Source organism: Oryza sativa, chromosome 9 (assembly GCF_034140825.1).
Source record: "Oryza sativa Japonica Group chromosome 9, ASM3414082v1".
Lineage (NCBI taxonomy): Eukaryota > Viridiplantae > Streptophyta > Magnoliopsida > Poales > Poaceae > Oryza > Oryza sativa.
In genome coordinates, this window is record NC_089043.1 from 7,551,571 (window position 1) to 7,577,820 (window position 26,250).

Here is a 26,250-nt window from a genome sequence, read left to right on the forward strand (position 1 = left end):
CTTATCCCTTCAGCTCACACCTCACAGCCTACGTGTACTCTGTCCATACGATTTACCCCCAAACACAAGTGGATCACACCAGCCCATAGAGTTTGGTGAGCATGATGGGTCGTCAACAGCACCAAAAACGGCCCACCTCTTTCCCCGAAAATCAACGTGCTGCTGCAGTTGTAACTCTTATCCTCTGGCCCCACCTTATCACCAATCCCTGTCCTAATCACTTCCCTGTCAACCTGGGGTAATTACTTACCCTGTCCCCACCAATACATGATGCATATGTCTTCTTCCGTCTCATGTAATGGATCAAACAGGATACTATTTTGATTTGGCACTTTAATTTTTTGATCTTAATAAGCTACCTTAATACTACTAGCAAGCGTTAAGGCAACAAATTAAGCAGAGCTATCCTAATCAGTACTAAATCGTATATATATTCATCTAGTATCTAGCTAGATTCTGTGGCGTTTAAAACATTTGATATTGGATTATTATTAGTATAAAAAGAAGTGATTAAACCACTAACTTGAGAAGGATATGTTAGACTGTTAACAAATAATAACCGGTAATTATTGCAGAGACTGCTTTCATTATTAAAAAAGAGGAAGAAAAAGGACAAGCAAAGCAAAGCGCCCTCAGGAAAAAATGATGATGCCTATTTAATCCCCCACACCTCCGCCTCTCCCCTCTCCTCTGTTTCACTTTCACACCTCTCTCTCTCTCCTCTCTCTTCTTTCTCTCTCCTCCATTTTCTCTCTCTAGTTCTTGGGATCTTTGAGTGGAAATTCTTGGACATGGACGACGACGGCGACTGGATCACAGCGAGGTACCTCCTCTCGTCGATCCTCGGGCGGAACCCGCTCGTCGTCGATTACGTGGACGAGGAGTCCTTCCCCGTCGAGGACCCTCCCCCGGTGGCCGGTGGCGCCCGTGGAGGGAGGCAAGCGGTGGTGTCGCAGCCGCCGGTGGTGCGCGCGACGGCGGGCGTGGCCGGGACGGTGTGCTCGGTGTGCACGGAGGAGATCGCGGTGGCGGACGCCGTGGTGCGTCTCCCCTGCGCGCACTGGTACCACGCCGGCTGCATCTCCCCGTGGCTCGGAATCCGGAGCACATGCCCCATGTGCCGCGCCGAGCTGCCGGCCAGCGACGACGCCGCCGAGGAAGGCGGTGGTGCCGGCCGGGAGAAGCCGCCGCGCGCGGGCCGCGCCGGGACTAGCGCCGGCGGCGGTGTCAGGCGTGACGCGTCGTATGAGCTCCTCGCCGGCGGCGGCGTCTTGTCTGGCTGAGTCGCTGAGCGTGTGGGCCCAAGGGATTACGCGTCGTTGTTTGGCCGCTCGCGTTTTCGTTTGTACAGAAGAAGAATTGATTAATGAGAAGGGAAAAAAAACATAAATTTTGATCCGAATTTAAACGTTGCTTTAGTTCAGTTACTTAGCTAGTACTAATACTCCTAGTTAGCTTGACGTTGGGGTTGCGAAATCGCAACGAGAAAGAAAAGCGTTACTTGTGAGTGTGCGCGTTGAAATGTTATGCTACGATCGAAAGAAGCGTGCGTCCTGGTGATCAAGTGGGAACCAGATTCCTTCCTAACTATCAATCATTTATTGGTTATTATATCTATAATATAAAGATTGGTTTTCAAATATTCTTGGTTATTCTTCATAGCAAACTATACTAATTAACTGTGCATTTCGTAAAAGCTTTTTCGTACTGGGGTGCATTTTACACATTTTATTCAGTGTTGTTAAAATTTTGCAGACAATAATAATAAAAGATAAAGAAAAAAAATTGGAGTTGAGTAGGTGAGTATATGGGCTTTAATATGTTTAATTCGGCTACTGGGTCCACATTAATTCGAGAAAGAAACGATTGAATTTGAAATATTAGTACAAGAAAATTAAATTAACCGGTGTATATACGCCAGTTTAGGACTACTTTAGTAGTCTACAAAGCTTAAGAACTACTCGCCTCACTGGTTGCTTTGAACACAATTAATTGATCGATGTTCTGTTTTGTTTCATTATTTGCAGGTTAGTTGACCAGTTATATTCAGATGGCAAGTGCACAACTTTCACTTTGTTGAGGCCCTGAGGAATTAGTGGTGATTAAATTAATTAATATCCACCCAACGACCCGGTTGCTTGTTCCGCGTTTGGTTCATATAGAGGCTAGCTGGTTGGTGCGTAGTAGTAGTACACCGGCCGTATATAGGTGTAGATAATTCCAAATCGTATTGATCTGGTCTCAGTTTCGTGTATTACATTAATAATATATTTAGGGCTGTCTATCGCTCACACATGACACCGACACACACAATCATCTTGCTTTCGTCGTCCTATGAATTGTTCGGAAATCTCCGACTCGAACACTGCGGTGCTTAATTAATTAAACCGCGTTTTATACTGGCTTAATTTTTTTTATATATAAAACAGGAAGATGATTGTGCACTAATGTGCACACTGGGATATAGAGGCATAGAGATACGACAGAGTATGGGTGTAAAATGTGCACTCAAATGTGAAAGAAAAAAGAAAAAAAAAGAGATGTACAATACGATAGCCTGCATATAACAGCAAATAAAAACTAAGGACTTGATTAGTTCCTAATTTTTTTTCCTAAAAATTCACATTGAATCTTTATATATACATAGAGCATTAAATATAGATAAAATGAAAAACTAATTACACAGTTTGCATGGAAATCGCGAGACGAATCTTTTAAGCCTAATTAGTCCATAATTAGCTATAAGTATTACAGTAACTCACATGTGCTAATGATGGATTAATTAGGCTTAATAAATTCGTCTTGCGGTTTCCAGGTGAGTTATGAAATTAGTTTTTTCATTTGTATCCGAAAACTCCTTCTGATATCCCGTCAAACGTTCGATGTGACACCCAAATATTTTCATTTCGCGATCTAAAAAGGGCCTAATTTGAACTGTATAGTATCCCCAGTCACTAATACCTCCTAGATTCCTTTTTCTGTGTATTTAGAGGTATTTTTGGCTCCTAGTAAAAAGGGTTAATTCGATCCATATATGCCATTGAAAATATATCTATTTAAATAAATGTCATTACAATTCGTGTATTCGTAGATATGCTATTGAAATTTTATAAAATTAGAAGCGTGCCACTGCCGTCTGTTTTTTATTTTCTTCCTCATCAGCACGTGGGACCCACATGTCATATTCATCTTCTTCCTTCATCCTCTCCTCTTTTTCCCCATCTCTCTCCACCACCACAACTCGCCCTGTCCGGTGGCAGCGGTGGGCACGACCGGCGAATCTGGCGGTGGCAGCGTCGGGCGCAACTAGCGAATCAGACGATGGTGGCGTCAAAGCATGACCGGCAGCGGTGCCTCTCTTCTTCCCCATCGCTGCAGGACCTCGGCTCCCGCTTTGGCCTCTGAACCGTCTCTAGATTCTTCTCTCCTCCTCCACCTCACGCTTGCCCCTAATGACGTCGACGCTTCCCGTCGACCTCCTGGTGCTTGCTCGTGTCATCGTATTCTTGTTGCCACCTCCGGGTCGGTGAGCACCTCATGTCGGCCGCTCTCCCTTGCGGCAGTGCTCTCCCCGCTCTCCTCATCCTCGGGCCTCTCCGACCGCCTCCTCACCGCCCGCCGCGAGCTCCACAAGCGGTAGGAGCACCTCGCCACCATCTTGAAGTCTTTGCCGCCGCCGCCGCCAGGTCTGCTCGTGCCGTGCCATGCCAGATCCGCTGCCAACGGTTCTGCTCGGCCCGTGTCGTGCCAGATCCGCCATGCCACCGGCACTTGCTCTACTGCCGATGCCGTTGAAGGTCACGGCGGCCATGGATGGATGGATGACGACGACGAATATTGAATATAGGAAAAGAGAAGAAGACAATGGAGAAGGAAATAGATGGATGAAAAATGTGATAGCAATGGCACGGTTCTAATTTTATAAAATTTCAGCGGAACATCTATGAATACACGAATTGCAATGATATTTATCTAAATAGCCATATTTCCAATGACATGGATCGAATTAACCCTAGTATAAAAATAACGTGTGGTGGCTATTTTAAAAAAAAAACTTCTCGTGTTTGCACCAATATCACGTATCCTCGAACCGAGTAACGTCCTGTTGCGTTTTCTCTGAAACATCGTTTTTCAGATAAATATAACACGAAAAAGAAAAAAAATATGCTTCTAAAGGTAACATTGTAAACATAAAAAACCACATGAATTTTTCCGAAAAATATACTTAAGAGTGCATGCACAAACAATATACTCTTCCTCAGTCTCGGTCTTAAATAAGTTGATTGTTAGAGTTTAAAATTTATCTTAAATAAATTAATTTTATCTGTTTTCCCCTCAAGTCTGTCCTTAATTAAGGAGATTTATCTCTTTAGTGAGGCAAAGGAACTTTATTTTTTAAAAGCATACTATAAACGCAAGTGCTCACAACACGCACACACTCACTCCTGTAAAAGCGCACACATGCACCCTATTTTTATGAGAACCTTTGAAGGATTGGACCAACAAATCTTAAGATTGATAAAGTCACCACGGACAACTCTCTATCGACGGGTATATCGTCTACTGGTAAAAGAATATGTCCAATTACGGACCCAACATAAAAATATTATAGGAATGGTAAACTTGTAAGACACACGAATACCTATACGCAATATACTGTTATCGTGGCATGTTGTTCGTAAAAATACTGACATGGAAAAATACTGACATGGAAATACGTAGAAAGGGCAGTGCACACACACTTCCAAATATCCAATTATAAAGTAAAATCATATAAATGACTTATTTCTATCGAAGTGTGGTACTGTTGGAATATATATATATATATATATATATATATATATATATATATATATATATATATATATATATATATATATATATATATATATATTCCTTTAAAAAGACTTCGATGGTGACGGTGAATCTATCACCTCACCTCACCTACTTTAATCGTAGTTTTTACATATTACCCCTTGAACTTCTTATTATATACAAAGTAGATCTAAATGGATAGCCTCATATAAAATTAAATTGAGGTGAGTATTCCTTGTAGTATGCTTTTATTTGTGTTAGGCAATATTATGATATATTTTTTATTTTATTTGTAGCAACACGTACGGGAATTTAGCTAGAGCTAGTCGATCATTATATGTGAAGCTTGAAGGCCACTGGACCAATGTTCCAATCTTCCAAATATATTTTTCAAACATTTGCTGCTATAAATCAGTAATGATACTTTTGCTCAAATCCAGAATAAAAACCCAGCGGATGTAGTCAATAGCATTTAATTAGTATATTAGCTTGTACAAATTAGAGTACAAATTATATAGACTAGGATGTGTTTGAATAATGGGAAATAGGGGGTGGGATTGGGATTGGGAAATGAATGAAGGGTTAGGATTAAATGGAAGAGGGAGAATGAATGGTTAGGATTTAAAGATGGGTGGGAAATCATTTTCTTTTCCCATTTGCCAAATACTCCCTAGTAGTGTAACCATAAGGTTCAGAAATCAGAACAAAAGAAAAACGAAAGAAATTGATCGTTGTGGCTTAACGTCAGAGACTAGCTAGTCAGGTCAAAGGCCCTGAACTGGCAACTGCAATGCACTAACTACTCTCACTGTCCCAAATTAAATAAGTTAATCTAGTATGAGATGTGACATATTCTAATGTATCAATGTCTAAATTTATAGTACTAAGATATGCCGCATCCCATACTAGATTACTTATTTTGGGACAGAGAGATACATGCCTACGTAGTATACACATAAAGAGAGATACATGCCTACGTCGTATGCTTATAAACAGGTAGTGAAATGACAGTTTTACAACTGAGCTCGCTTTCTCTTTTTCTGGAAATACGCAAAAGAATTGTACACCTTTGTATTATTAAGAGGAATAACATTTACATGTGTAACCAAGCAAAAAGCAAACAAGAATTGGGGTTGGGAGATGGAAACGAAAAATAGATGATCTTAAGCTTACTCCCGTGCTAATAATGTGACGGCCTAGCACCCTACACAGGAAGTGCAGGAGACGAAGGACGGGAAGCCATCAAAGGGTGGATTCTTGCGCCATGGCCATGACAACCTCATGTCAGCACCGTGTGTAGTTATTGAACACACGATTGTTCCTTTCCTTCTAAATGGCCCAAACACCAAGGGTCACTATTGTGTCAAACCTACGACGTCGATCCTGTTGAACTTTGAGTCGACTGGAGCATAGCCACTCGTGAAAGGATGCAATGCTAGAGAGGAAGCATTGAAGGAGGCCAAGGCTTGATAGAACGATTCACCGCAGCTGGAGGGACTCCAGGCACTCAAAGCTCGCTTGCTTCTTGTCTTTGTCGTCACTGTTCAGGGTTGTCATGCCAGAAGATAAGGTATGACGGCAGCTATACCACATTTTTCAATAAGGGAAGATCCGTATCAAGTTTACCAAGTATACCTAGGTTTATATCTATTCAGTCTGACTTGAACTTGGTAGACTAGTTAAAAAAAACTAACAGTAGAGCTACACTCATTTTGTGAATGAGGGGAACTATAATCAAATTTTTGTCCTACTAAAGTATTCTGTCCACTTATTTTGCACATATACGTTCACAATAATATTCACATGTAGCTCTGCCTTTTTATATCTAAATGCATACATCAAATTTGAGTTGATTACCCTTGTGGTTGTACATATTATCACGTTAATATTTTGGACCTCAAAAGTCTTTTCACATATTTTGGATGCACATTAATTTGGTGCGCCGTTAGTGACTAGCACGGTTATACTCACGGCACGTCGGCACATAATATTCTCTCATAGCCATACATTAATTGCATATTATTCAAGTGCTCTTTGATGAGAGTGGATTTCATGTATGTATAAATTTGAAAAGTAAATTTTATTGGCGCATATCTATCAAACAGTAAATTATATTGACAATCCATATATATACCTTCTATAAAAGTTACAACCCACTAAACACCTAAAACTCAGCATGCAAATATAAACAATTATTATCCTATATACCTATCAAGCCATCCCCTAAGTGCAATTAAAACTAATTTCCTGTTTTAAGAGTGAACCACGTCACATATATCAATCCCAGCCATCAGATTGTAGATGAGCGATTGGTACTCTACAGAACATAGAGGTACTCTGCTGGTGAATGTTCTCCTATCTCGGCGCATAGCACCACAAATCAAAGTGATCGACCCACTAATTAATGTGGTAACGCCCGGGAGCCTATACTAAAGCCCAGCCGTTTCATCTCCATGAAAAAAAAAAAGAAGCTCAACCATTTAATTCCACCGAGCTTCTTTTATCTTGATTGATGAGTAAGGTAAGCAGTCTCCATATCTTTATATTCATCCACTAGGAACGTCGAGATATTCATCCTCCTGGTGTTCATCGAGATATGCTTCTGAAGGATGGGCCACCTGTGGCAGGAGTATGAAGCTCCGCTTTAATTTACCTTCATCAATGTTATAAGTGATCTGATCTGTTCGACAGCTTCCGCAGTAGCTGCACGTGCTTTGCCTCGGATAAACTCTAAAAATAAAAATCTAGGATTGGATGTGACATATTCTACTACAACGAATCTAAACAGATGTATATCCAGGATTAGATGTGACATATTCTAGTACAACGAATCTGAACAGATGTATGTCTAGATTCGTTGTAATAGGATATGTCACATCCGGTACTAGATTGGTTTTTTATGGGACGGAGGGAGCGAGCACAATCGCTTTGTCTTCAGTGAATCGGCGCCAACGCTGGATGGCAGAGTTAGAGCAAGGCTAATAATACAGCCGACCTGCTGGCTATAAGGTTCTTTATAGTCTTCTCTCAGCCTACCCATATAATAGTTAGCTCTTCACAATTAATACATGGCCCACTTGTCTCTCTCACAGAGTTTCTAGGTTCTTGTGTCCAAGCCGGCTGTTAGTTTATAGCCCGCTTCTCCTCTCTCTTCTCTCTTCTTTCCTCCAACTCAGCATTTAGCCGGTTTATAGCCAACTCTCACAAAAGGTAGCCTATTTCTCCTCTTTCAATTTTTATTCAGGCGCTGTTTAGTTCCCGCAAAAACTTTTTACCCTGTCAAATTGAATATTTGGATATATGCATAGAGTATTAAATATAGATAAAAATAAAAACTAATTACACAGATTGCGTCTAAATTGCGAGACGAATCTTTTAAGTCTAATTGCGCCATAATTTGACAATGTGGTGTTACAGTAAACATTTGCTAATGATGGATTAATTAGGGTTAATAAATTCGTCTCACAGTTTACAGGCGGAATTTGTTTTGTTACTTGACTATGTTTAATACTTTAAATATGTGTCCGTATATCCGATGTGAACTTTTCACCATTGTGAGTAAGGCCCTGTTTAGATACTTTTAAGTCCCTATCACATCGGATGTTTGGACACTAATTATAAATATTAAACGTAGACTATTAATAAAACTCATCCATAATCTTGGACTAATTCGCGAGACGAATCTTTTGAGCCTAATTAATCCATGATTAGCCTATGTGATGCTACAGTAAACATTCTCTAATTATGGATTAATTAGGCTTAAAAAAATTGTCTCGCGAATTAGCTTTTATTTATGTAATTAGTTTTGTAACTAGTCTATATTTAATACTCTAAATTAGTGTCTAAATATAGGGACTAAAGTTAAGTCTCTGACCCAAACACCACCTAAACAGGGCCTCAGTAGCTGGCTCAGATTATGTTTTCCACCACTGAATAGGTAGCCATGCAACTGACTTATCGGAAATATTCAGCATTTTCACAACTGCTGACAGCAAGCTTCTTCAATGGATTTTCAGGAATTAGGACACTGTCTGTTTACCGTGATTTGAAAGCTGGTGCACTCCATGTTTTCACCATTTTTCACCACAATATCATTTCTTTTCTCATGTGTTTGTCTATCTGATTTGGCCTCTTCAGATTTTTTTTTTAAAATAAAATGTTCATGTTCTCGAAGTTGACCCAACCAGTCCATTCAAAAGCACCTCAAAATATACCTTCGATCTTTGTATCGGTTGCTAATCTATCTATTATCTCTCTATCTTCTATTATATACTAAAAGTCCATTAAACTTTCTATAAACGCTCTCAAGCCGCCATATGGCGCTCCTATAATTGCTCCTAGGCCGCCACGTGGCACAATCTAATCTCACTGTCAATTTTCATTTAAATTGGTAGACCCGTTATTTTATACTGTTTTTTTTGACCAGGCGTTATTTTATACCGTTAGATTAGATCTATGCTCATGTTGATTTTTATTTAAATTGGTGGACCCGTTATTTTATTTTGTACCAATAAATTAGATCTATATATAATACCTTTCTGCTATATGTACTGTTTGCCGGAAGGAATAAAACATACTACGTACGTACGTACGATAAAGATGAAAACAAAAATAAAACATAACGTGCTTAGTGGATCTGTATTATGCACCTTAACAGTCAAAGAAAATAAACATAGATTGATAACAAAAGCTTACGTATAACTATTATTAGAAAGAAAATAATATGCACGTACCTACCGTAAATGATAAAGCCAATAAGAAATATATGTAATAAAAGACATACGTGCATGGAACAAAATCGATTGTCTTTAAAATATAAAACTTTACCATATAAAATATATATTACTCCAGAAATATGCGCAAATATAAACTAGGTTTATAATATAAATATCAAATATCAAATCAAATATAGACAGTTATATTTTAAATTATATATCCAATTCGTGATCCCGTTATATTCCTTTAATTAAATATAATATTTGTGTCTTATAAAATTTATAGTGCGGTTCTAAATACATCACATCTTGGGCTAATATATAATAATTAATGTTATGATAATTTTTAAATAATTTCATATGATATTTTAGGATGTCAAATATCACTCGATAAATATACTACGTAATTGATAAATACGTTTGGAAGAATAAATACATTCTTTAAATTAGTAAAGGTATAACATATGTTGTTGTCAATAGTAGGTGTTCAAACCAAACCAGGTGCTAAACTATAAATTTGTCAAAATATGAACAATAATATAGTGCTCTGGAGATTATCGTGGTGGTATTTCTCTCTTTGGCTATTTTCTTTTAAGTACCATCAAGTGATGGACCTTGCTTCTTTTCGAATAAGAGTATTCTAGCTATACTATAAAATTATGAGTACTAATGATTAAAATCTTAAACATATTGTGTCTACTCTATAGCACAAATCTACTCAAAAATTAAAAAAAAACAACTATCTTGGTCACATTTATCTTTTCTTTGTCCTTCCCTGAGGGGCACCAAGCATAAACAACAGAATTTGCTACGCTATCGTAAGTATAACAGGGGCATATATAGGCTGAATTAAGACGGTCCCAGTATACCAATGCAATACTACATAAGGGTATGATAGTAAATTAGACATTAAATTGTGCTCCAAGTTCTCGAGGGAGCACAACTATCTCGATAAAAGATCTATCATTCAATGCATTAGAGTAAAAAAGTCCTGACGATTATGACTGGCTTCACCCACTAAATGGGCATTCATGTTTATATTTAATGGTTTAAATTTAATGGTGTATCCTATTAATCGGTAGAAGTGGTATTTTTAGAATATTTATATATGGATATGGAAATAAGTGAGACATATACAGTTTCATCTATTGATAGATACTCAACTTTTAAAATAGTGATAATAAGTTTGTGTGACAATAGAAGAATTTATATGTAACGGAGATAAAATGTTTTTCCTAATCTGATATACATTCTTAAGTTTATTAAAGACTACGGTCTACCTCACAACTTACAAATGGTGATATATGACTTCTTTTAACATTATTTCATAAAACAATAAACAAGATGTCCGCGCATCTGCGCGGGTTTTCTTCCTAGTTTGGTATAATAGTTAATACAAATTTGTTGAACATAGTATTGGAGGCAACTTTTACAGGTCGATGTTTTCATATAATATAGTAAATAGTAGCTTGAGATGGAAAAGGAAGCCAATGACAACTTCTGCAATTTATCCTCTATATTTTTCCCCTACTAAGTTGCTATTGTCCGTGTATATTGTACGTCTTGCCTAAGATACTGCCAGTTGATCTTCTATCTATATTGTACTATGACATCTGTTTATTATATATTAAGTTTGACTGTTCAACCTTTTATTAACCTAATTTCATCACATTGGATATGTTACAATTATATCATTATTCACTCTTGCAAACCATCTCACCGAGCAATTTGTAGTATATAACTTACATTTCCCCTAGCAAGGCGTGTGGTATCATCTAGTTTAATATACAAGCATACCACGTCAATCCACTGGATACCAAAAACTTAACATGCAAGCACACATAACAATTAGTACACATTAAAACTAAAAAATGCAACTATACTACACCATGTACAAATTATAACATGCAACATGCTAAATATATTGTGGGAAAAAACCACGGGCGCCGACTGGTAATGATCACTGTAAAGGGGTTGATTACAAACGTAGGGGAATAACAATGGGAACGTCACCCCTTCCTGTACGGCTTACAAGAGTATATATAGGAGATAATAGGGATACACCTAATAGGAAAAGATATGAACTCTTACTAGGAAACTAATGCGAATATATTGTGGGTCTAAAATTTGGATAACATATTTAACAATCTCCACCTTGAGACGAATTTCCTCTGGTAGCATTAAAAACATCAATCACCAAAAAATACCTTATATAGGTAAAATCACCGCACGCCAAATAGTCTTTAGGACTATACTGTAATACCAACCAAGCTTGAGCAAATCTCAAACTTAGTAGCAGGAACTGACTTTGTCATCATATATCACTTGTTATGAAAATAGATGCACAACGGAGACATGAATTTTACGTGGAAAATCCTTGCGGGAAAAAACCACGAGCGTCGACCGGCAATGATTACTATATAGGAGTTGATTACAAACGTAGGGGAATAACAATGGGAATGTCACCCCTTCCCGTATGGCTTACAAGAGTATATATAGGAGATAATAGGGAGACACCTAATAGGAAAAGATATGGACTTCTACTATGAAACTAATCCGAATATATTGTGGGCTCAAAATTTGTATCACATATTTAACAATTATCTCTATTTTTTATAATATTTAACAGGTACTTCTTCCGTATTTTAATGTATGACGCCGTTGATTTTTCGACTAACATTTGACCATTCGTTTTATTCAAAATTTTTGTGCAAATATAAAAATATTTATATCATGCTTAAATAACATTTGATGATAAATCAAGTCACATTAAAATAAATGATAATTACATAAATTTTTTGAATAAGACGAATGGTCAAACGTTAGATAAAAAGTCAATGGTGTCATACATTAAAATATGGAGGTAGTATTCATTTGTATATCCTGTAGCAAAGTGCGGGAGGTCATCTCGCTAATATATCGAATATTCAAATACATCCCTAATTTTGCTCGATTCACCATTTACTTGGCTTGCCCATACACGATACCCTGCCCCGGTTGCCATTGTGGTTAACAGTTTGAAATCTAGCCTTGGCATATTTATAGCTATATTCAATATATATCGCTGATGTATAGCTAATTTAACCCATCGAGTTGTAAATGTACTCTTCTTTTTTGGAATTCGTAAATTTTACATAACATAGAGGTTAAAAACATACTATATTACTGTTGGAAATTTGGTCATAATTCGGCGTATTTTAATCGAAAATAACAAGATAATAAACATGATATTTACAATGGGATTTGATCTAGTGATAGTGGTGAATGTAATCAACATGAGCATACTTAACGTAGAATAAGCATCAACAATCACATAATAACGCAATGTTGACATTGCGATGAACATTAACAGTAAAACTTCTAATTAAAATAATGTAAGAAGGTTATACCCCAAGAATGGTCCTCCGCTGGAGTTTGAGGTAGTATTGCCTCCGTTGGTGTTGACGGAAGCCTCATTCTCCTTGTCTCCAGTGTTGCCGTTGTCTCCAGTGTTTGACATGTTGGTGAAGACGAAGTAGACGTTGATGAACAGTGAGTAGTCGCGCCTTGCGCTCCCAAAAACTTGATCGCCCGCCCGTTCGTGCAAACGTCGCAACAGTGCGTGGTTTCGGAGGCCTACTCTCCCAACGTGTGTGCACACACTCGTCAGGATGGGATTATTGTAGCAGCAACAGCCCTGGAAATGGATGAAAGTGTGTCTCTCTTCTCCCGCGGGAGATCAAATACATTCTCATTTTATAAGAGGAATGGAAGATGAAGAGTAAGAGTCATGGAATAGAAAGAGGAATAGAGTAACTAATTCTGATCAATTAGCCATCAATCTTCCTCCACTACACAACCATCAGCCAACAATCAATTAGGAGTAATTGATGTAAGTTGCCAATGGAATAGGAAGAGGAATAGAGCAACTAATTGTCATCAACTAGCCATGAACCATCCTCCACTACACAACCATCAACCATCCATCAATTATGACTAATTGATATAAGTTACCAATTCCCTAATTAAATGGATTAATTCTCAAAACTCTTCATCCCATTGATATCCCATAAAAGAATGAATACACATGAATTCCTAGCATAATGAGCCTTGGAATTTATTTGATTTAATTGATTTAAATGGATCAATTACCCAATTAAATCTAACAATTACGAGTAATGATAACTTGTCCCAAGAAGATGAGAAGGTTGCCTACAGTAGAGGAACTAGCGAAGTCACTGTTGGAGAAACATTCTTTAGTCCCGGTTTATAACCTCCTGGACTACCAATTCGGGACTAAAGATCGCTATTGAAAGGGTCAATTAGGCCTGGGGGGTGAATAGGCTAATTTAAAAACTTAAGTAAAGCGGAAGCAGGAATTTTCGGAACTAAGCTAGAATTTTCGGAACTTCCGAAATGATTTTTGGAACTTCCGAAAATGCTCTGAGCAGCGAACACAAGATGAAAACTCTAGATCTAGAAGTCTATAACAGGGTAAAAAAGGCACAAGTAGCTGGACCAATAGCAGCACAAGCAAGCAAAGTTAGAGGAGAGGAATGAAGAAATATCACCAAGATGTAGCTCGCAAAGTTGTTCCCAGAGTTCAAATCCTTGAGGGGATTCTACTCTCCGTTGAGGAGCTCACTAAGAGCCGGGTCTTAGCTAACCATTTCCTCAAGTGGTTGCACTAAGCACTCCTCTTTACACTAAGAGGTATCTCTTCCCTTGTGGAGGCGAGATCCGGCCTTCACAAACTTCTCTCGGCCAATCACTAGTTGATCGGTGGCTCGGGAGCGACACCTAGCCGTCTAGGAGTCCTCAACCTCTAAGAGTAAAAGATGATGCAAAGAACACCCGGAGATGATGCAAGTGCTCACAAATCTTCACGAAGACCACAAGAAGCACCCACACAAACTCGAATCCACACTCTCACACACACACCAAATCCGAATGAAACCCGGGTGGAGAGATGAATCGAGAAAGTAAGACTCAAAAGACTTTGAGAGAGACGCAAGCCAAAGGCACACAAGATTGGAATGGAACCAGCAGCCCTCACAAGTGAGGAGAGGTGGGTATTTATACCCACCGCACAAATCTGCCCGTTGGAATGCAATAAAAGGTATTTTCGGAACTTCCAAAAATCATTTTTGGAACTTCCAAAAATTTTAGATGTGAGAAAAATCGAAGTCAACGCCTATTTTCGAAACTTCCGAAAATTCATTTCGGATATTTTTGAAAATATCTAGAACCCAAAATACCTTCTGTGAATTTTCGGAACTTCCAAAAACATTTTCGGAAACTTCCAAAAATTTCCAGAAGCATATTTGGCTCGCAGATATTTTCGAAACTTCCGAAAATTGTTTTCAAAACTTTCGAAAATTTCTAGTACGCTCAGAAACGGTTCTGTGTATTTTCGGAACTTCCAAAAATTTACAGAACACACCAATAAGAGAAATGCTTCCAAGAAAAATAGATTACATACATCACTCCTTATATGTCTATGCATCATCCCCCTTAATAGTACGGCTCTCCTACGATACAATGCAAGGTAAAAGATACAATATACCATTTGATCATTGCCGCATTGCATCGTGATGCGAATTCACGGGGTATGCATCACATTACAACATGTCGAGGACATAGCAACCTTCACATTTGCTTGAATAAAAATGTTAGTCCTCTCTAATCGCATTGTAATCAATCATCAAAATCATTAGGTGTCTAGATGCACTTTCAGCTATCTTTAGTCCCGGGACTAAAGAGGGGCGGCGGCTGTCCCGGTTAGTTTCCTTTTTTTTTCATTGTTTTTATTGCTATTTACTACTTTAATCCCTAACTGATTTTCTCCCAAATCGAGTGGATGGATATCCCCAAATCAAACCACAAATCATATACATCACATATTATACATCTCAGATCCATGCAATGAATCACGGATTCTCAAAAAAGAAATTATACATCTCAATCCATACCATGAATCACAAATTCTTCAAAAAAAAAGGGAAAGGACAAAACCCCCGCAGGAGAGGGCGCGGGCGCTGCCGCCGTCGCTGTCACGCCCAGAAATTTAGCCCAAATTTTCAGACTATTTTGTGTATTAAATCCCTGTCCAGGACCAGCCAGGGTACACAAAACGACAAGTAATAAACTGTTCCAAACGTAAATAAAGTGTAAATTACATACAGAAGAGGCACTTAGTCCTCACACCAAAACAAAAGCAGCAGCAGCGGAAAAGGCGATCCTAGCGGGGCTTCAGCTCCACTCCACAGGCAAAACTCAACTGGGGTCTGAGCCTTGGTCCTCTAACTCCGTCTTCAGCTCAGAAGCACTACACTTCTGAAAAGAGGGAATAATAGCAAGGCTGAGTACAACCACCGTACTCAGCAAGCCACACCAATGATGCAGACGTGCAAGGAGAAACAAGGACGGTTTGTGGCTATTTGCATAAAGGCGGTTGTAAAACATTTTATTGAGCAAAACAGTAAAATTGTGGAGTAATTAAAGTAACATTAAATCTCCACTGATCAACGCTACACCACGTTGAACAGGCCCAACCAACCCACCTGAACTACAGTGCATTGAGTCAATTTATTAAGGTGGGACTAATCACGGTGAATCTGGTCGACCGCCCATAACCGCGGGCACGACTATTCGAATAGTTTTACTCTGATCAGAGGTGTACAACTGTACCCACAAGACACAGCCCCACGACACGTTTCCGTGCGCTGATATGCCACCACGACATACCGGAAAGAGGCCGTGACAGGACCCTTCGCATAACCCCCTCTAACCAAGCACACCACAAGTCAGGTTTCACCCCCACTCCTCGCAAAGCAGCGGGCAGTCCCCTCTCGTGCCTAGGTGAATCCGGAAGCCACATAGGCCGTCGCAGGGCCCATCCAAACTCCATCAAGCCCACCCTTGCCTGGATGCGTCAACTAGAGGAAAGCTACACTACAAGCCCAGCCATTGCCCACACTGGCTTGTGGTAAGTACGATAAGTTCTTCCAGGGCATCCCGCGAACCGGTCCTTAATTGCCATGGGTGCGACTAGCAAAACCATGCACCCACAGCCCACCATTCAGTCGCATTTTAGTTGGATAATTACGACCATGAAGCATGGCCAGATGTCTCGAGCACGCAGCTCATTCTGATACTAAAAAGGTCTAATACTGTAATTATCCCATCAACTGAGCTAGTGGTAATTAAGCATGGCTAAGCATATAGTTCTAGCTAGGTCACATAAGTAACATGAGCTAGTCGATTTATTACCCAAGCTTGACAAAGGACAGATATCAAGTAAACATGGCACAAGCGAGCAGATAGGTAAAACCCTGACCCCATATAATTAGCAAAACATGCATATTTATTTGCAAACAGTAAAACATTTGTAAATTGGGATCAACATGCTCAAGGGGAATGTGTGACTTGCCTTGCTTCTTCAAAACAATCTTCCGAACTCTTTTCCTCGCGACCGCGAAGTTCCGAAACGACGGATTCTACACGTTGGCACGCAAAACGAGGAAAACTCTAATAAAAACCAAGGAAACAGTACATAAAAAGTAAACAAACATGTAGAGCTCAATTTTAGATGAATTTTGCAAGTTGAATGGCCCAATTTGGAGTTCGTATGAATTAGATATGAATTTTAGAAGTTTTGAGCCATTTTAATGGATTTCTGGAATTATTATTGATTTATGGCGCAATTATTATTTATTTTCAAAGGAAAAAGGGACACGCTGATATCAGCAAGGGGTGAGGTGCGGACCGCGTCCACAAAGGGAGCGGGCCCCACACGTCAGCGGCACGGCCCACCGTGGACCGAGTCCACGACGGCGATCGGCCACGCGGGCGCGCACCCAACGGTCCAGATCGGCCAAGGCCGATCGGACGGCTGGGGGACGGCCGGGCGGCGCGGTGTCACGCCCAGAAATTTAACCCAAATTTCCAGACTATTTTGCGTATTAAATCCCTGTCCAGGACCAGCCAGGGTACACAAAACGACAAGTAATATACAGTTCCAAACGTAAATAAAGCATAAAATACTTACGGAAGAGGCACTTAGTCCTCACACCGAAACAGAACGACAGCAGCGGAAAAAGGAGATCCTAGCGGGGCTTCAGCTCCACTCCACAGGCAAAACTCAACTGGGGTCTGAGCCTTGGTCCTCTAACTCCATCTTCAGCTCAGAAGCACTACACTTCTGAAAAGGGGGAATAAAAGCAAGACTGAGTACAACTACCGTACTCAGCAAGCCACACCAACGATGCAGATGTGCAAGGGGATACAAGGATGGTTTGTGGCTATTTGCATAAAGGCGGTTGTAAAACATTTTATTGAGCAAAACAGTAAGACTGTTGAGTAATTAAAGTAACATTAAATCTCCACTGATCAACGCTACACCACGTTGAACAGGCCCAACCAACCCACCTGAACTACAGTGTATTGGGTCGATTTATTAAGATGGGACTAATCACGGTGAATCTGGTCGACCGCCCATAACCGCGGGCACGGCTATTCGAATAGCTTTACTCTGATCAGAGGTGTACAACTGTACCCACAAGACACAGCCCCACGACACGTTTCCGTGCGCCGACATGCCACCACGACATACCGGAAAGAGGCCGTGACAGGACCCTTCGCATAACCCCCTCTAGCCAAGCACACCACACCTCAGGTTTCACCCCCGTCCCTAGCGAGCAACGGGCAGTCCCCTCTCGTGCCTAGGTGAATCCGGAAGCGACAGAGGCCGTCGCAGGGCCCGCCCCGCTCCATCACGCCCACCTTTGCCTGGATGCGTCGACTAGAGGAAAGCTACACTACAAGCCCAGCCGTTGCCCACGCTGGCTTGTGGTAAGTACGATAAGTTCTTCCAGGGCATCCCGCGAACCGGTCCTTAACTGCCATGGGTGCGACCAGCAAAACCATGCACCCACAGCCCACCATGTGATTTATTTTAATTAGCCAACACCAAAGCGGTGGCACTAATCCAACAATACCATTAGAACCAACAGTCTAAACATTAATAAGATTTTCCCCATTGTGCACTAGTTGAACTAAGTATGGCTAAGCATATAGTTCTAGCTAGGTCACATAAGTAACATGAGCTAGTCGATTTGTTACCCAATGTTGACAAAGGACATTTATCAAGTAAATATGGCACAAGCGAGCAGATAGGTAAAACCCTGACCCCATGTAATTAGCAAGACATGCAATTTTATTTGCAAACGATAAAACATTTGTAAATTAGGATCAAAATGCTCAAGGGGAATGTGTGACTTGCCTTGCTTCTTCAAAACAATCTTCCGGACTCTTTTCCTCGCGACCGCGGACTTCCGAAACGACGGATTCTACACGCTAGCACGCAAAACGAGGAAAAACCCTAATAAAAATCAAGGAAACAGTATATAAAAACTAAACAAACATGTAGAGCTCAATTTTAGATGAATTTTGCAAGTTAAATGGCTCAATTCGGAGTTCGAATGAATTAGATATGAATTTTAGAAGTTTTGAGCCATTTATATGAATTTCTAGAATTATTCACGAATTATTGCGCAATTATTATTTATTTTCTCAAAGGAAAAGGCTGTGCTGACGTCATCAAGGGGGAGGGGCGGCGCCGGCAAGCAGGCCCCACCGGTCAGCGACACAAGGGCGTCGATCCACCGTGGACCGGGACCACCGAGGCGGTCCACCGCCGGTCCACGGGAACCGACGGCCCGGATCGGCCCAAAGCCGATCGGACGGCCACGAGGCGGCGCGGCTGGGGCACGGGCACGGCATGAAACCGGCTTGGCCGAGCCATGGTGCTGGGCAGCGTGCGGCCTCCGGAGGCAGCAGCCGGCGGCGCCGAACGGCGGCGAGCAGCCGGAAGACGGCGGCGCTCACGGGCAGTAGCGATGCACGCGAAAGGGAAGGGGAGCGGGAGGAGGGGCTCACCAAGCGTGCGGGCCGACGAGGCAGAGCGGGAGGTCGCTGGGGACGGGAAGAGGCGGCGGCGCTCCTCGGGGAGGCAGCGGCGACGGCGGTTCGGCGGCGTTCCGTGAGCAGGAACCGGCGGCCGATGGTCGGAGGGACCTAGGGAAGGAAATGAAGAGGTTAGGAGAGGGTAGGGAGTTGCGGTGCGGCAGGAAACGCCGACCGAAATGACGACGGAGCTCACCGGGAGGCACGGGGAGATGAGTCCAGCGACGACCGGCGAACACGGAGGGATTGCTGAGCCATGGACGATGGCTGCGGTACCGCGGAGGGCGACGGCACAACACGGGGCGGACTGAAGAGGCGGCGCGGCGCGGCCGGAGGCGGAAATGGCGACGGTGGCTCTGGTTGGTAGATGGGAGGGCGGCTCGGTGGTGGATTAGAGGAACGAGGCGGTGGCCGGTGCTCGGCTTGGAGCGGTGAAGCCGACTGTGGCGGTGGCGCGGCTTGGCGGTGGCTAGCGTGGCGAGGAGAGGCGGCCGGAGTTCGGCGGCAAGCGGCGGAGAGAGGTTACACGGTGGGGAGGTGGTTCCGATGGCGGTTGAAGGAAACCGAGTGGAGGCCGGCATGCGGCGCGGGATGGCGAAGCTGATGGCACACGTGGTGAGGCGCGGCGACGGCGGGAGCAGCGGCGGCGCGCGGCTGGAGATCGCCGGCGAGCGGCGGCGATGGGGATCGGCGTGGAGAGCTCGGTAGAGGGCGTGGGGGACTCGGGAAAACGGGGAAAAAGGAAGAGGAGGCCACGGGGATTGATTTTATAGCTCAAGGGGGCGAGGAGAGGGCCGGGGAGCGGCGGATTTCAGGGGGAGTGGGGCGGCGTCGTGGGGGTGGTGGCGGTGGTTTTTCGCGGGACGGAGTGGGGGAGGGGAGCGGGGTCATGGGCGGCGAGGTCCCACGGTCGGGCGGGAGCGGTGCAGGGTGGAGGAGGTGGGCGGGGAAAGCGGCGACGTTGGGCGGCTCGGGCGGCCATGGCGGTTGCAGCCGGCCAGCCAGAGGTAGGAGGAGGAGCTGGCAGGTGGGGCTGCGGGTCCCACCTATCGGCCAAAGGAAGAGGGGGCCGGTTGGGGAGGAAAAGAGAACTTGAGGGAGAGGGAGAGGGGCGGCTAGGCCAGCCCAACAGAAAGGAGAACTTGGGCCAAAAAGGGCCCAAAGCAAAGGAGAGTGATTTATTTGTTTTTCTTTTTAATTAAATTGATTGAATGATCTTTGTATTATTATAGTTATTTCTTGAGCTCCGAAAATTTACGGGAAAATCCGGAGAGTATATTAGGGCACAAAGAATATTACAAAATATTCTCGGCCAATGATTTTTAAAGGAAAATTTCAAATTCTCCCATTATTTTACTTGATTAAATTGATTTAACTTTTATTTAATTTCTAGAAAATGCATTATTAAATGATTTTTAATCCCGAAGGAAAATCGGGGCGTTACACGTGGCCTGGCCAGCGCGCACACAAGGCTGGCGGCGGCGGCGGCCGGGACCAAAGCGACGGCGGCACACGGGCCGGGTGGCCACCGGCAGCGGCGGCACGATGCGCGCAAGCACGGGAGGCGGCTGGCCAAGGGGAGAAAGAGGGAAGGGGAGAGGGGTGCTCACCGAGGGCGGCGACGGCAAGATGACCACGGGGAGGCAGCCGGCGGCGGCACGGGAGGCGACGGAACAGCGTCTCCGATGGTGAGCGGCGCTCGGGAAGAGGCAGACGGGCGGCGGCTGCACCATGGGATGGAAGTAGAGGTGTTAGGGAGGACGGGGCAGCGACATGGCCGGCCGGAGAGGAAAATGAGGGAGGAAGGGCTCACCGTCGCACGGGAAATTAGACGTCCAGTGAGTTTCCGGCGATGGGAAGCGACGACCGAGGTGCTCCTCGGCGCTGCGCAGCGAGTGGCGGAGGTGGCGCGTGCAGTGACGTCTGCGGCGACGGCGGCGTGCGGCTGGAGGCGGTTTAAGGTGGTGGCAGCTCGGGTTCGCGGTGGGATGGTGGTTCCAGCGGCGGTTTGAGGGAGAGGAGCGGCTGCCGGGGTGCTACGCGATGCGGCGAAGCCAACGGTGGTGGTGGCGCGGCTTGGCGGTGGCTATGGCGGTGGTGGTGCGCTGCCGGAGTCGGCAAAGGCGGTGGAGAGAGGTGGTGCGCGTGGCGGCGGTGTTTCGGAGGCGGGGAGGGGAAAAGGAGTAGGGGCCGGACTGCAGCACGGCGAGGCGAAGCCGAAGGAACCAACGGCGTGGCGCGGCAGTGGCTACGGCGACGGCGGCGTGCAGCCGGAGTTCGCCGGCGGGCGGCGTCGCGCGGAGCGGCGTGGGGAGAGCGAGGTAGAGAGTGCCGGGCTCGGGAAACATGGGGAAATGGACGAGGGGAGCACGGGGGTCGTTTATATAGGCTCGGGAGGGCGAAAGGGAGCCGGGACGAGGCAGATTTGGGCGGCAACGGCCGGCAGGATGGGGTGGCGACGTAGGGAAAAGGCGGTCGATCTGGCGCCGGTTCTTGCGGGGAAAGCGGGGGAAGTGGGGGAGGACGAGGTGGGGAACCGATATCACGCGCTCGTGGGGTGGGGTGGAGCGCGGGAGGCGCGGCGTCGTGGGGCGAAACCGGAGGCCATGGCGGCGGTTGGGGCGACGGGAGGTTGGGGAAGAAGATGACAGGTGGGGCCTCAGGTCCCACCTATCGTGGAGAGAGGGAGGGGAAAACGGGCGAGGGAAGTAAAGCAGACTTGAGGGAGAGGGAGAACCGAGCGGGCCAAGGGAGGGGAGGCCGGCCTGGGAAGGGGGGGGAACTGGGCCGAGCCCGAAAGGGAGGAAGGGGAGATTTATTTGGTTTTCTTTATAATTAATTGATTAAATGATCTTTGTGCTATTAAAATTATTTCTTGAGCTCCGAAAATTCACGGAAAATTCCGGAGAGTATATTAGGGCACAAAGAATATTACAAAATATTCCCGGCCAATGATTTTTAAAGGAAAATTTCAAGTTCTCCCATTATTTCACTTGATTAAATTGCTTTAAATTTTATTTAATTTCTAGAAAATGCATTATTAAATGATTTTTAATCCTGAACGAAAATCGGGGCGTTATAGCCGCCCTCCCATCCACCTACAGTTGCCAACCCCTCCGACCCCGACCGCCGCCCTCCCATCCGCCGGCCGCCGCCCTCCCATCCACTGGCCACTACCATCCCCTCCGCTCCACCACCACTGCTGGATCTGGCGGATGGGAGCGTGAGGCCGCCGCGCGCGCCACCCCAGCTCGGCGGTCGCCGCTCCTGCCCAACCACCGCCGCGCCCTCCCGAGTGCCATCGTCCCTGACCGGCCGCCGCCACCACCGACCCAGAGAGACTCAGAGGAGAGGACTTGGCGGGGAGGGGGAGGAAACGGGAAGGGGGAGGAAGGGAAGAGGAGATCGGGATCCGAGAAAGGGATAAGGGATGCCGATCGATTGGATCGATACGAGAGAGAGGAAGGGATAATGGTGCCGGTACTAATTAAAGATGAAGGAAGGCCCGTGAGAGAGAGGACTTAGTGCGCGCGGGACTCGGGAGGATTTTTGGTCCCGGTTGGGATAAACAACCGGACTAAAGATATATTTTTAGTCCCCGTTGTTTATACTAACCGGGACTAAAGTTAATTGGGGCCTGACTCAACATGGTACCTTCTTTGAACCGGGACTAAAAATGATCTACCGGGACTAAAGATAAAAAAAATTTTAACCGGGACTAAAGATCAACTAAAGATGATCTTTAGTCCCGGTTCCTATTCGAACCGAACTAGGACTATTGTGGTTTTGGACGACCGACGAAAGATGGTTTCTCCAGTAGTGAGTAACAAGCATGCATGCCTACTATATGGCAGAAGAAATCTACAATATTACTCCCTTCATGTCAATTTAATCATCACATATGCAAATAGCGCAGAAATCAAGGACAACAATATATTCATCAATCTAAAATTAATCCTCATTGGTCAAAGGTGCTCAGTAGCTTCGTGTCCCATGTATTGCATCACGTTTTAAATATTGCATGGTGTTGCACCAATAAAAATTAACATTTCTTAGTTATATGCAGCGTATTCAATAATGCCCATTTACTCTTTGCACAAATAAATGAAGAGACACTTGTTAGATGACGATCATTTTAGAAAGACCTAAAGAAAATCTTAGGTAATGATCAAACATGGATGGAGGAAGTACTACTTTGAGAAGAAGTTCTAGCTCTATTAGCGAGCCTATCAGGATGCTTGTATACTTGTCTTGGTAACCATTTGATGTTTACCTATCGTAAGCCTCGGACCTCAAGCTGTTCCCGCTGCTAGGGAATTTGCTTAATGATCGTGCTTCTCTCTACGCCGATGACTTGGTTCTATTCCTCTCCCCCTTAGTGCGGGACCTAGAGCTTGTCAAGGGGATTCTGTCGTTGTTTGGAGCCGCTTTGAGTCTCCACACCAACTTCGCAAAGTGTTCCATCACCCTAATTCATTGCTCTGAGGACAATCTCTCTATCGTTCACCGTTGCCAACTTCCCCTGCAAGTATCTTGGCACCCACACTCTGAAAAAGATCCCATAAGCGCACCTGCAGACTCTCGTTGAAAACGTTGGCAACCAGCTCCCCTCTTGGAAGGGTAAGCTTCTTCCTATGGCTGGCTGCCAGGTGCTAGTGCAATAAGTGCTATCCTCTATCCCGATGTATGTGCTGCTGGTGATCGGGCTGCGAGGCTAGGTGATCAAGGCCATTGACAGAAAGTGATGGGCCTTCCTTTGGACCGGATCGGGCAGTGGCGGAACTAAGGGGGGGCTGGCAGGGGCCATGGCCCCTCCCAATAAAAACAAATTTTTTATTACCCCCATATATCATAGCAGATTCAGTGAACAAGCAACAGAGCTTCTCACTTTGTGTATATCTTTGGATCCAAGTGATTCATTCAGTTCATTTAACATTGATAAAGTGTGCTCTCTAGCTTCAAAGTTCTATCCTGCTGATTTTTTAGAACAAGAGAGCCAATTTGAGATGTCAATTACGTCACTATGAACTTGATGTACCCACCAATCCTAAATTTCAAAATCTGACATCTGTAGCTGATCTTTGTCGTCGACTTTTGCAAACTATTCGCTTTTATGTATTGCCAATGCATGAAAAAAAAAGAGAAATTGCTAATTTTTTGAACTGTCAAAAGCCGGCTTGCCCCCCTTTGATTTTCTGTCTAGCTCCGCCACTGGGATCGGGTTCAGCCCATGGTGGTCAATGCCGGGTTTCTTGGCGAAAGGTTTGCCGACCAGAGTACAGTGGTTTGGGGATCACGGATCTTAAACAACGGGCCGCACTTTCCAAGTGAAGTGGCTTTGGCAACAGCGCACAGGCCACCCTACCTAGGTGGGTTTATGGTGGAACACACCCAAAGCATGTCGGACATATTCTATGCTTCCACCTTGGTTTTTCTAGATGATGGGGCCAAGACCATTTTCTGAACGGATCCGTGGCTTTACAGGAGGCTCGTCGCGTCCTTCGCTCCTGATCTCATGAAAGCTATACCAGCTCACATCACAAGTTGCACACCATGGGGCAAGGGCTCCCAAACAACGCCTGGTTGCTCAACATTCAAGAGGGTGTTGATAGTTCTAGTCCTTTAGCCAGTTTCTCTTTTTTTGGGACAAGGTTCAGCCTATCCAACTACAATCGGGAACGGAGTTCATGCTCCTTTGGCGGTGGTCCAGCAACGCCGCCTTCTCAACCTCGTCAGCTTATCACTCCTTCATGAGCCAGCACTTCTTCTCCTATGCCAACCTTCTCTGGCCTGCACAAGCGCCACCAAAGTATCGGTTTTTCCTTTGGTTGGCGCTTCAAAAGTGTTGTTGGACTACAGATGTAATGCTGCATCGAGGCATGGATAGCCATTCCTTTTGTCCCTTTTGCGCACAAGAACAAGAGATGACAAACCACATCATCCTCGAGTGCGTCTTCGCTTGCCAGGCCTGGCTTCAAGTTCTCTTCAGCGTGGGGTGGGCAGCTGTTGCCCCTAGCCGCCACAGCCTGCTCCAGGATTGGTGGCTTCTCGCCCTTTCAGTTCGCTGATGTTGTTAGTCTCCTGGTAGTTTTGGAAAGAGCGCAACACCCACGTCTTAGATGGTACCCTATCCATCTATTTCGCTTGTTGTAGTGAGAATCATCCAAGAGGGTAGGCAATGGACGGTGGCTGGCGTTTCCAAGTCCGGAGGCTTCCTGGGAGGATAGGACTTCTGTAACTTTTTTTCTTCCTTCCTTCCTTTTCCTTTGGGGATCATTCTTGTAATAGACCTTTTGGTGTTAATCCTTCAATCCCCCCAATCCCTGGCAGGTGCTCGGTGTTTCTGCGTTATGCAAACCCTTGCTTTTGTCTTAAGGGAATGACATGCGATCCTATTGCGTGTCAAAAAAAAGTAAGCACCTTTTAATTAGTTATCGCAATTTAAAACGTAGTGGCCGAAGAATCCAGTAACATGGGTTTTGGATATAATTTCTTGCTGCAAAGTGGAAACTATAATCTTATTATCTGAAAGAATAATCGGTTCCTGTATTTGAAGTATGGAGCAAACCTTTGTAAGTCAAATTGATTCCTACAAGTTCAGCAAACAAAGAGGAAAGATAATTTGTAGATTAAGCTTTTATCAAAATAGCAGCATGAGTTTCAAGATCATGGATGAATGAATATTCCAAATCCTGTTATAGTGTCCTCCCAGGATGCATCCACATAGCATCTAACACCTGCAGGTATAGCCGTATAGGCAAGCATAATTAATTGA

At 44.0% G+C, this 26,250-nt stretch overlaps 1 protein-coding gene across 1 annotated transcript; it reads left to right on the forward strand.

Moving 5' to 3' along the window:
- The first annotated feature begins 697 nt into the window (after nucleotides 1–697).
- Nucleotides 698–1,402, forward strand: LOC4346483 (uncharacterized). Its single transcript, XM_015755385.3, has one exon. It carries the CDS (start codon nucleotides 792–794, stop codon nucleotides 1,281–1,283), a length of 492 nt encoding a protein of 163 aa, XP_015610871.1. The 5' UTR covers nucleotides 698–791; the 3' UTR covers nucleotides 1,284–1,402.
- Nucleotides 1,403–26,250: the final 24,848 nt, after the last annotated feature.

Bases quoted from the DNA above. Each gene is read 5' to 3' on its own strand.
- LOC4346483 (XM_015755385.3), top strand. From the start codon at position 792: ATGGACGACGACGGCGACTGGATCACAGCGAGGTACCTCCTCTCGTCG.